The sequence below is a fragment of the Saccopteryx leptura genome, chromosome 3 (assembly GCF_036850995.1).
Source record: "Saccopteryx leptura isolate mSacLep1 chromosome 3, mSacLep1_pri_phased_curated, whole genome shotgun sequence".
Classification (NCBI taxonomy): domain Eukaryota; kingdom Metazoa; phylum Chordata; class Mammalia; order Chiroptera; family Emballonuridae; genus Saccopteryx; species Saccopteryx leptura.
This window is the reverse complement of record NC_089505.1, coordinates 182658940-182671550: the sequence shown is the minus strand read 5'-3', so window position 1 is coordinate 182671550 and position 12611 is coordinate 182658940. Positions and strand designations below refer to the sequence as shown.

General features: G+C 40.9%; 1 protein-coding gene across 6 annotated transcripts in view; it reads left to right on the top strand.

Annotated features, from left to right (window-relative positions):
- Positions 1-685: 685 nt before the first annotated feature.
- The window catches only part of SSR1 (signal sequence receptor subunit 1), a 35609-nt gene continuing 23683 nt past the window's right edge, over positions 686-12611 (top strand). For 2 of the 6 annotated variants that reach the window (XM_066376984.1, XM_066376985.1), the window contains exons 1-5: positions 687-873; positions 2916-3028; positions 8565-8652; positions 10230-10492; positions 12461-12537. In XM_066376984.1, the coding sequence (XP_066233081.1) occupies positions 795-873; positions 2916-3028; positions 8565-8652; positions 10230-10492; positions 12461-12537 (620 nt within the window). In that variant the 5' untranslated portion in view covers positions 687-794. Of the gene's footprint in view, positions 874-2915; positions 3029-8564; positions 8653-10229; positions 10493-12460; positions 12538-12611 lie in introns of all 6 variants that reach the window. The other 4 variants (XM_066376988.1, XM_066376986.1, XM_066376983.1 and 1 more) reach the window with 3 other exon arrangements.

The following is a 12611-nucleotide window of genomic DNA, read 5'->3' as shown; positions in this document are numbered from 1 at the left end:
ATATATATATCATATTTACAAACTTATTTGACCAACAATCCATATGACATGTTACACTGGTCTGGTCCAACACAGTACCTGGTATTCAGATTGTTCAATTGCATGAAACCAGATCTTTGGCAGCAACCCAAGGTCCAAACTAACTGAGAAGGAAACTGAAGGTATTTTACAGTCTTTGCAGCCCACATCACGTATTTGCTAAATGCTTTCTATATGCCAGGCGCTGTTCTAGGCGATACATAACTCTGGCGTGTCACCTATGAATTTAAGAACTATCGCTTTGGGTGAGGATGTAGGTAGGCAGAGAAAAAGATTTACCACTGTAAAATTTTTTAATGCTTTTATTTGAGTTTTTAACAGCTCCTGCTCTTTATATCCCTATCATTTTAAAATCATATAAAGGCTTCACCGCGCCAGAGACCAGGCAGAACGTCATTCAAACGAAATAACCACTAACGATGCTAATTCACTGGGGCGAGTTGGGCAGGGTCCTGCGAGCAACGAACCGCAGGTAGCCAGACCGCCCTATACAGGGCGGCGGACTCTCGCGAGAATCTCAGACTTACGAGACACCGACCACGTGACTCCTGAGCTCTTCCGCGCACCCCACGGCGGGACGCGGAATCGCAGCCACGTTGGCGGCGCTCCTCAGCCAACAAGGGGGCGTGGCGGAGGCCCGTGCGTGTACGTGCCCGTCCCTCCCCGCTCGGAGCCCGGATGAAGAGTAACGCCATTATCGCCGTAGTGGCCAAGAGCTCTCGCGGAGGGCGAGTGGACACAGGACGGTCTGCGCCATGAGACTCCTCCCCCGCCTGCTCCTGCTTCTCTTGCTAGTGTTCCCCGCCACCCTGTTGCTCCGAGGCGGTCCTGGAGGTGAGGCGAGACGAGACGAGAGGAGTGGGTGGCGGGGCTCGGTCGGGAATGAGACGCCAGTGACTGCAAGTTTACCGCTGGAGGTGGCGGTGGCGGCTTCCTGGGACCGGCGTCTACCTCGCCGGCCTCTCCACCTCCTTCTCGACCCCCCGGCTCGTCTTAGGGGCCGCGGGGCGTCTGGAGCGAGACCCGACTGGGGCTTCTGCTGCTTCCACACGGAGCGCGGGCCGCGCCGGGCGACGTTGCCGGCTTGGGCTCGGCCCCGGGGCCCCCGCCCGCAGTGGCGGCTGAGCTGCTGGGTCCCCGGCTGGGAGAAGCGGAGGGCCAGAGCCGGCGGAGCCCGTTCCTGTCTGACCACCCCGTCATCCCCTCGGCTCCAGGCTGACGTGTCTTTCGTTTCCACGCCAGCAGTCCGCCTTCATTCATTTGCTGAAATCTTTCTTTTCTCAACACCTGGACTCTTAGAGTACTTGTTATTTAACCGTTTGTCTTTGCATCTTCCCGTTTGTCAGCCCCTGGTTCCTGTGTGTTGCCAGGAGTCTTTGATTTCGGAAAAGCTCCCCATCTTCACCCCCAATTGTCCACTCCTGTGCTCTCACTCGGACTGAAGAATATCTGTAAAATGTGGATTGCTTATGCCCCCCCCCCCCCCTTCTCCTCTCTTTTCTTTCCTTTTTTTTTTGTAACCAATTTTGTTTCTTGGAATTATCGTGTCCTGAAAAAATGCAGTCTGATCCGAGTTTTACGTTTTTCCCATTTAGGTTTCTTCATTCCTACAGTTAACCTGGTGTTAAAATAACTTAGGAGAATATTAAAAACGTGGGGACTTGGCTTCTCGCCCTGGTTTTACCATAAACTTAGATTTTTCTAATCTGTAAAATGTAGCCTGACTAAATGATCACTAGAATTTCTTTGATTCTGTAAGTTGAAGCAAGCTGTGTGGCAGAATGAATGCTAGTAAGGTATCCACAAGTTGTTCTTAAAGGAAAAGTGAGTGGCTGGCTTCTATTATCTACTGAAACATAGGAAGAAAAGCCATTATGTCTCTGTCCTGAAATCTAAGTACAAATTTAAATTATTATGTCAGATCTAGATATTTTTCTTTCTGGGTTTTGTTTTGGTTTTTGCCGCCTTTTTCTTACTGGCTTCTAAAACTGACCTGTTCCAGGAAGTAGGCGCTGAAAAGACTTAAAATACAAGGTCCTTAATATGTACTGTTTGTCTTGGGTATTGCAGCCTGTGCGCTTGCTTCCTTTCCCACATTTTTTTTTACCCCTGTACTGAACTGCCACATCATCCTTCTTAGAAATGTTGGAAGAGTTGCTAGAAATTTCGTTTGAGGATTTTTACTGAAATATATTTAATGTGACTCATTTAGAATACATTTGCATATAGGATTATGATTTATAATTTCTTGGCATTACAGTTATGTTTAAGTTTTATTCTCATATTTAGGGGAAATAAAAAAGTATCTTAAACATGTTTGAAGCCATATGAAAAAGTAAATGTTTGCTTTCTCCACTATCAACCCTGAGGTTAACAGCACTGTATAGATTTTTTTACTTAAACAATGTTTTCTGCCAGCTAGTTTTTACATGGATGCCATGCAGATGTTTGTTCCTTGGAATTACATGCTGTCAAGTTCTAAGAGTTTGAGCTGTAGTCAACTCTAATAACAATGTTTTTTGCCAAAATACCGAGATTTCTGTTTTCATTAAGACACGAGTATTTCCTTGTTTTATTTTGTATGGTTAATGGCAAGTTATATTTAGGAATTTCTTTTAAATTCAGGTATTCATTTTTTTTCAACTGTTGGGTACTTTTGAAAGTTAAACAGCATTTCCCATTAAAATTAACATGCTGTGTTAAGACTACTAAGATAAAATCATATGAATATTTTTACATGCATTGCAATTTGACATCATTGAGGTACACTGTGTGATTGAATTGCTTCCGTGGGAAATTTTCATCGACTGTTCTTGATGAAAAACATTAGTATTCCAGTGTAGCAGTTAACCGCTTGATTTATATTGTATCGTTAGGCTCAATAGCAGCAGCTCAAGATCTTACAGAAGATGAAGAAACAGTGGAAGATTCAGTCATTGAAGATGAAGATGATGAAGCAGAGGTGGAAGAAGATGAACCCACAGATCTGGTTAGTGTGAGACATAATTTAATGCATATTTATAATTATCGGGAATTTGTCCTTATAGATTAACTTGGTTTAAAATTTTTTTATTTTATAGGCTTCTTACTGTGTCTGGTGTGGCTTGAAGTTGGGAGAATAGGGGCCAGTCACTAGGAATAGATCCAGTAGTAGTTTCTGGGACAGGGAGGGAAATCATATGACGAGACTCCAGGAGGTTAACCGTATAGGGGGACTGGCACTGGACCATTTGTTGATAGATTTGGGATACGTACTGCTTAGCTTTATGACCTTGGGTAACTTGTCTCTCTGGGTCTCAGTTTCCTATTTCTTTTTTCTTTCCTTGAATAAGCAGGTATTTATGTCCCCTGCTATGTGCCAGGCACTGTTCTGGATGCTGGGGTGAACAAACCAGGTATTTTCTTTGCTGTCATGGAGTTCATGTTCTTGAACCAGTGTCTATATGTTTTGGTGGCAGGGGATGAGAAGTAGACTGTAAACTATATATATGCACACACACACACACACACACACACACACAATTCTGTGAAGAGTAAAAGGACTTGATGGAAATCTCTTAGAAGTCATCCCCTTGACACTTTTATTATAAAATTATACTATGACAATAAGAATGTGGGGCTAGAAAATGGATTATTGCAGCATGTTTCTAGCTGATTTCATTTCTGCTCTTGAACTATTCTAGTAATCTGTACACCACAGATTTATTCTTCTCATTATTCCACACTTGAACCTAGAAACTTGTGATTCTAGATTTCATTTTTTTTTTTCCTAGGTTAAACCAAGTCTCTGTTTGTTATGTCAACATCAAAATAATTAGCCATGTATATAGAAACTGTGGACTTAACCTCCTTTTTATGGAGTATACTTTTCAACTAAGCTAATCTGCTTGCTATTTCATTGATGTTTAAATTACCATTTTAATGCATCTGCACATACTGTTTCATGGGAATAGCCCCACTAATTTTTGTGTTTTTCTAATTCCCCCTCTAAGAAACTTTTACTTACTACTTTCATATGTATGTATTCCCACAGTTTTAGAGTTTAAATATTCGGGCTCTGCATCTTCAATCCAGTTCAGTAAATGTGCTACTTTAAGTTGATCAATACATTCCCCCATCAGAGATGGTAACAAAAACTTGACTGTTCTGAAAGTGCCACTTGTGGTAAGATAACTTGGAGTGAAATTGGAAGGGAATCCATTCAGAAAATAAGGATTAGAGATGGCATTTAGGGCTCTGAAATTTGGGCGTGCACAGAAATTTAGTAATAGATTATATTGTTGTAACCACTTTTCTGAGATTACTTCTGCTCTCTAGCCCTGTAATGTGTTTATTGTATAGGAAAAGAGTAGAGAAGGCAACTGTTGGATCTTTATAATAGTTATAATTTAGCCAGAACTTTTGTCTTCATCATCTCCCTTGCCTTGAGACTCGTTAAGAGTTGAAAGAGCAACTCAGATTGTCTCCTCTTTACCCTGGCTAGTTAGTTCAGAAGTAGTTAGTTCAGAACCTGCTATGTTGCTTTTCTTAAATCAGAAGATGTTTAGAAGTGATTGAAGCAGGAAGGCAGTGAAAGGATTTTCTTCCCTTAGGCTAGAGGGCACCAGCAGTAGGGCTAGGCTCTATGGAACCCTGTAGGCTAAAAAAGAGGCCCTTCAGGTAAGAGTTGCTACAAAAGTTACTTTCAGAACTGAGGGCTCTATCTCTTCTTAACTGTTTCTTAGGGTTTGTATTATAAATTTATACATAGCTGCCTTAGCCATCAAGGAATTGGGAGATACGGAAAGATCCTTTGCTACTGGGCCTATGTCTGAAGTCAAAGGACAGAAAGAAGATTTCCCTAAGATCAGAGATACCAATAGCTGGTTTAGATGTAGGTTACTGGTTTAAAATTTTTTAGTGCAAACTTTTTAAAATCACCTTGGGTTTTTCTATCCTCTTGATTCTCCTTTGATCTCTAAAGCTATGGGTTGCAATGTAGCTTTTCATCAGTCTTTGGAAGTATTTTTCTTAACAGAAGTGATAATTTTTGTTTTGATTTTTATTAAAACAAGCACTATTATAGTAATAGTAACATAAAAATATTAGTATTATTGCCTGACCAGGCAGCGGTGTAATGGATTCAACATTGGCTTGGGGTACTAAGGACCCAGTTTCAAAACCCTGAGGTTGGCCCTGGCCGGTTGGCTCAGTGGTAGAGTGTCGGCCTGGTGTGCAGGAGTCCCGGGTTTGATTCCCAGCCAGGGCACACAGGAGAAGCGCCCATCTGCTTCTCCACCCCTCCCCCTCTCCTTCCTCTCTGTCTCTCTCTTCCCCTCCCGCAGCCAAGGCTTCATTGGAGCAAAGTTGGCCTGGGCGCTGAGGATGGCTCTGTGGCCTCTGCCTCAGGAGCTAGAATGGCTCTGGTTGCAACAGAGCAATGCCCCCTGGTGGGCATTCTGGGTGGATCCCAGTCGGGCGCATGCGGGAGTCTGTCTGACTGCCTCCCTATTTCCGGCTTCAGAAAAATACAAAAAAAACCCCAAAACAAAACCCTGAGGTTGCCGACTTGAGCGCAGGTCACCAGCTTGAACATGGGATCATAGACATACCTCATGGTCACTGGCTTGAGCCTAAAGGTCGCTGACTTGAAGCCCAAGGTCACGGCCTTGAGCCCAAGTTTGCTGGCTTGAGCAAGGGTAATCAGTGAACAACTAAGGTGCTGCTTTTCATCTCTCTCCTTTCCTGTCTGTCTCTCTCTTGCTTAAAAAATTAGTATTATTAGAAACATTTGTTTATAACAACAGAGACAGATGACAGTGTAGTAATAGCCAGAATGAAAGGGGTTGGGGGCAGGTGGAGGTGGGCAAAGAGGAGGGAGTGGGAACGGAAGGAGATTGCTTGGGCGATGGACGCATGATGCAGGGTGCAGATGATGTTTTAATGAGTCATACACTTGAAACCTGTATGGTTTTGCGAACCAGCGTTACCCCAATAAACAAATAAAATAGACAATGCATTCAGGTGGATTAGAATTTAAAATGTCCAAAGTCTATAGTAAAAAGATTCTTTGTGTGCCTGTCCTCCAGGTGCTGAGGTCATCTCTGCAGTACTACCAGTTTCTTACTCTCCTGGAGGTAGTCTGTAATGGCTGAAATATTTTAGAGCATAACCACGTAGCAGGTATTAAGCAGTATACATCTTATATCATAATTCGCTATAAGATAAATGAGTTGTCTACTTTTACTCCCGTATACTTTTTAGTTCTTCACAACTAGCATTTCAAACATTTACCACTTCCAAATTCCAAAATCAGTCCTTTTCAGTCTTAGTAGCAACATTGCCTTCAGTGTCAGAAAGTGAGGCCCTGAAGTAGGAACTCTATCAAACTTTCTATTTTGTACTTTTGAGTATATTATTCACCCATCCTTTCTACATTTTCTATACCAGTATGCTTCTTTTTTTTTCCTGATAGACAGAGGAATAGATAGGGACAGACAGACAGGAAAGGAGAGAGATGAGAAACATCAAGTCCTTTCGTTGCAGCACCTTAGTTCATTGTTTTCTCATATGTGCCTTGCGGGAGGGGGCTACAGCAGAGTGAGTGACCTTTGGGCTCAAGCCAGCAACCATGGGGTCATGTCTATGATCCCACACTCAAGCTGGTGAGCCCATGCTCAAGCCAGCAACCTTGGAGTTTCGAACCTGGGTTCTCTGCGACCCAGTTCAGCGCTCTATCCATTGCGTCACCACCAGTCAGGCACCAGTATGCTTCTTGAAAGAGTAATCAGTACTGTTTTTCTCTTCAGCTTATTTCATATTTATTCTCTTAAGTTGTTTGGTCCCCTGTATCTAGTAAAAATGTTCTTGCTAAGTCACCAGAGACCTAATCGTCAAATTCCGGGCTGGCTTGCCATTGTTACCTGTTTGACATTTGCTAATTGCCCCTTTCTTGGGTCTGTCCTTCATGTTGGCTGTGTTATATTCCTCTTAGTTTTCCTTGCCCAGCGGCTGCTGCTTGGGCTCTACCACCTTCTTTCTGCTCACCTTCTTCATGTGGGTGAGACCTGTGCTTTCAGCTACCACCACCGTGTATTGACTACTTTCAGATCTCATTTCTAGTTACTGAGCTTTATGCCTGTATTTTCAGCACTTTGCAAGATAGCTACATCTGGATGCCCAAATTTTGTATGTCTAAAATGGAAAGTAGCATATACATCCAGTCTATCTCCATAAACTAGTTCTTGTTTTGATTTGGCTCCAGTGAGTCAAGCTTGTGCCTTGCTACTTTCTTTTTTGTTGAACAACCCAGTAATCAAATCTTAGGGATGGTTTCCCATAACTGTTTCTCAAATATATCCTCTTCTCTTGCTTAATATAGCTTATAGTTCCTGCCTTCCTGTCTTTGGTCTGTTTTCCTACTTGTGGGTCTTTTTTCCCAAAAGCAGAAATTCACTAACTCTTATTAAATGAATGATATGATTAAGGATACTTAGAATAGACAGTTGCACAGTCATGAAACATATTTGAGTACCTTCTCAAGTGTATAAGCTTTGTGTGTGTGAGAATTTTTAGAGTGTAGGACAGTCTTTGCCTTTGTGATGTCTGTCTAGTGAAAGAAAGTATTTTATGTAAATGAAAAGTTAAATGCCAATAAATAATGATGCTCTTAAGCATCTCAATTTATTAGAGTCCTGGGCACTTCAGATGTGTGAATTTCTCTGTAATCTTGATTGCTGCTTGGAGCAATGCTGCACTGAGGTTTAAGGCTTTAAACTAAAATGTGTTCACGTTTGTCGAGATATAATTTACTTATAATAGTTACCTGTTTTAAGCATACAGCTTAATGATTTTTAGTAAATGAACCAAGTTGTGCAACTTTAATCAAGTTTCAGGAGATATCCATTACTCCAGTATTATCTGATCACTTTTTAAAGAACTATTTCTTTCAGTTGTGTGACAGGTTCTCACAAGAAAATTGTGCTGTTAATCAGGGTTGAAATCTTTGTAGGCTGATAACATGTTCTAGAACCGTTGTCAGCAAAGTGTGGCTGCATGCCAAGTCCTGCTTTCCTATCTTTTGTATATTGTCTGTGTTTTTGCACTGTCGCCACATAAAAAGCAGCCCGAGTTGAATAGTTGCAACAAGGACCTTATGGTTCTCAAAGCCAAAAATACTGATATTTGGCCCATTATGGAAAACGTTTACCAACTCACACTCCAGAACCTTGCAGTTCAAAGTGTGGTTTGAATATCAGCAACATCAGCATTTCCTGGATGCTTGTTAGTAATAGAGAATTTTAGGATTCACTCTATACCTGAATTGGATTTGCAAAATCCCAGGAGGTTGGTTTGCCCATTACTGTTTGAGATGAACTGCTCTAGAATTTTTATTTTAACCAATGAGATACAATGAAATTCATTCCACTACTAATACCAACAAAACTTTGGAGAGGCAATATTTTGTCCCAAATCTTAGTGAAGTCGTTATTTTTAAATGGTACCCTCCCCACATAGTAATACCTTTTTAATGTTGTTTTTCTTAGGCAGAAGATAAGGAGGAAGAAGATGTATCTGGTGAACCTGAAGCTTCACCAAGTGCAGATACAACTATCTTATTTGTGAAAGGAGAAGGTAATAAAGAAATAATAGTTTTAACAGGTGTAGGAATTTTTAAAATGACTTAGTCAGGTTTTTGGGAAGTGTTAGTTATGCTGAAGATTGATCTTCCTTACAAGTGTAGTGTAAACATTCACTTTTACACTCTTGTATATGTATGAAGACCCGTGTCTGTAAAGTACGTAGTATTCCTGGCATTTAAACTAAGGGGGAAAAGAAGTGCTCCTCATGTTAACTAGAAATTAAATGTTCTTTTGAAAAAAAACATTTTTGACTTTTTTCAAACTGCCACATAAAGTAGCTCATATTTTGAGTGGAAACTTTAGTGAAATATTCAATCTTTACAATTAGTCCTTGGTTGGATCCCAGATTTCATTACAGGAAAATAAATAATGACATATTTAATGAGGGCTATAGCAAAAACTGTTCTCACTTTTTGCATGTATTATTTAATCTTTTTTTTTTTTTACAGGGACAGAGAGAGAGTCAGAGAGAGGGATAGATAGGGACAGACAGGCAGGAACGGAAAGAGATGAGAAGCATCAATCACCAGTTCCTTGTTGTGACACCATTGATTGCTTCCTCATATGTGCCTTGACCACGGGCCTTCAGCAGACCAAGTAACCCCTTGCTCGAACCAGCCACCTTGGGTCCAAGCTGGTGAGCCTTTTGCTCAAGTCAGATGAGCCCGCACTCAAGCTGGCGACCTCGGGGTCTCGAACCTGGGTCCTCCGCATCCCAGTCTGGTGCTCTATCTACTGCACTACCGCCTGGTCAGGCTGCATGTATTATTTAATCTTAACAGAGATCCTGTGAGGTTAGTTACTAATGCTAAATAAATTGAGATTTAGGGAGGTTAACTACTTGTCCAGGGTTGCCCATTTAGTAAATAAAGTGTGGAGACGGGATTCAGACTCAGATCTGTCAGCCCCCAGCCCTGTGCTGACTGGGTGAAACTCAGCTCTATAGACAGTACAATTATTGAAGACTTACTATTTGAGGTTTTCAATTTTCTTGGTCTTTTCAAGTTTTTTGTTTTATTCCCATGTATGTTCTAACTTTATTCCAACAGCGAGTATAATTTAAGAGATTTCCTTCCCCTCCTCCACTTATTTTTGTACCTGCCTCTTTGGGGTTTACCTTCAAATTTGCATTTTGACTAAAGTGGGTAGAGATTGCCTGGTTGTTGTTGTTTAGTTCTAGCAGATAATTTTGGTGAGCCTCTTAGACTTTTATCTTTCCATCATTCTTCTTGCTAGTATTTGCACAGATAACAGATACTGTGTTGTGGGAGAAGGTGAGTTCGTCAAGAAAGGTAGCCTCAGTGCAAGAAAATCTCATTGCTAGAAGTAGAGGACTTTTTCTTGGACCACAGAAGTCATATGTGATCTGGTCTGAAGTGCTGGAGTACAGGCCAGGGTCCTGGGTCCTGCACCAGTTACTAGGTAGGGTTCCTGGAGCGTTCTGTTGAAAGGGTTTCCGATACCAAGTCTACACGTGTCAGGAAAGCATGCCGAAATCCACAAGTGTTGTCTCCTTTTTATTTTAAACCTTTTGAACGTTTTCTAATCTTTTTCTTTTTTGTTTTTTAGATTTTCCAGCAAATAACATTGTGAAATTCTTGGTAGGCTTTACAAACAAGGGTACAGAAGATTTCATTGTTGAATCCCTTGATGCCTCATTCCGTTATCCTCAGGACTACCAGTTTTATATACAGAATTTCACAGCTCTGCCTCTGAACACTGTAGTACCGCCTCAGAGACAGGCAACTTTTGAGTATTCCTTCATTCCTGCAGAGCCCATGGGTGGACGACCGTTTGGTCTAGTCATCAATCTGAACTACAAAGATTTGAATGTAAGGCCCTCTAAACTTTCTCCCTCCCTCCTTCCCTTCCCCCCCTCTCTCCTAACTTCCTACAATTGATATTGAATATTCTTCTATTTAGTCATTCAGGTGCCTGTTTTGTGGTTGAAACTGTGATGGGTGCCAGAGAGGCAAAGATAAATTGCACACCTCTGTCTTCAAGTTTTTAATCCCCTGGGGGAGATGGATGTAAATGGGCAGTATCACAGCATGATAAGTGATACATTCTAGAAATAACTTAGGTGCTAGAGTGTGAAAATGGAAGTGACTTGAGCTGGATCTTTGAAGGAAAGTAAGTCACACAGCGGAGTCAGCTATTTTTTTTTATTATTATTCATTTTAGAGAGGAGAGGGAGAGACAGAGAGAGAGAGAGAAGAGAGGGAGAGAAGGGGGGGAGGAGCTGGAAGCATCAACTCCCATATGTGCCTTGACCAGGCAAGCCCAGATTTTCGAACCGGTGACCTCAGCATTTTCAGGTCGATGCTTTATCCACTGTGCCACCACAGGTCAGGTGGAGTCACCTATTTTTAATACAGTTTTATCAGTAAGGTTCATGGTTCATGAGAACCAAATAGCCGAATAAAAGCTCTGTTGCCTTATGATTTTTAATGTTATGGTATATATCCAATGGTGAATGAGTGAGAGAGTCCTCCAACTGTTGTACCACAGGGAGTTGACCTCTAGGCACCAACTACTATGTCCATCTTCAGATCAGAGCACAGCTAAATCATTCCCTTTCCAAAACTTCCAGAGAAGGAATTTTATCCCTTTTGGAAGCTTATTTATCCTTTCATCATCATAATGTCTATATGTTTACCTTATAGCCTAGTTAAATTTCTGTGTTGCAGTTAAGTTTTTCTTTCTTTAAAATAACTTCGTAGAGAGTAGAAAGGGTTTTTCCTCCTTCCTTTCTTCAAAATAACGTATTAAACTTTTTCAATTTATAATTAAGTGACTTGAAGAATGATATATTTCATCGTTTTCAAACAGAAAACTTTAAAACGCATGTATGTTTCAGTCCCGTTTTATTTATTTATGTACAGTATGGAAGATTTTATTGATATTAGAACGAGAGCAAGGATGGGGTGGGGGGATCATCTTGCTTGTATGTGCTGTGACTGGCAAGCCCAGGGTCTCAAACTGGCAACCTTGGCGTTCCAGGTCAATGCTTTATTCACTGCGCCACCACAGGTCAGACTTCACCACAGGTCAGACTTCGGTTCCATTTTAAATGTTAGTTTCATCAGTGTATTCTGATTCTTAGAATTGTCAACAGAGGAATGCAGATTGCCAGATCTTGAAGTAAAACTTACATAATTACAGTTTAGCAATAAGTTACACTTTTTAAATGCTACATTTGTGCAAATTATCAAACACTGAAAACAGCTATGTATGTATTTCAGTAATCCTGATGTATTTGAAAACTGAAATTGTATTGAAATTGCAAAATTGTTTCAAGATCACAACAAAAATATTTTGATACTGAAAGTCACTAAACCATTTATTATAAAGAAATTGATTTCTGATCCATTGTTAATTTAGAACATGAATTTGATTTGTTCAAGTCCAGTTCCTTCTGTTCTGCTACTACTGTGCAGATTCATGCTCCTCTTGTTTTAGAAGGTTACACACAACAGAACCTACTAGTTGTAAGAGTGTTCTGTTTTGTTGCTTTCCGCATTTTTCTTCTGGTTCCTCGACTTTCCCCTGCCCCCAGAAGAAAATGGGGGACAACTTTGGCAAAGTTGGAGGCATTTTTATTTTGCAGGAGAAAATAACAAACAATAGTCTTGGATCTCTGACACTGGATTGGCACCTTTACATATGACTTTGTTGAATTTTATGAGTGATAAAAAAGCTATTGTATATATATCTGTAGGGCAATGGTTTTAAGAAATCTTGTAGGCTTTCATTTTTCCAATGCATTTAAAATTTAGGGACTTGTTTTTCTTAAACAGGGCAACGTATTTCAAGATGCCATCTTCAATCAAACAGTTACAATTATTGAAAGAGAGGATGGGTTAGATGGAGAAACGTAAGTGAAAGTTGAAATGTAGATCTTGATCTTATTAAGTAGGGCTGGAAGGCTTGCCCCTGTCCACCTGTTTT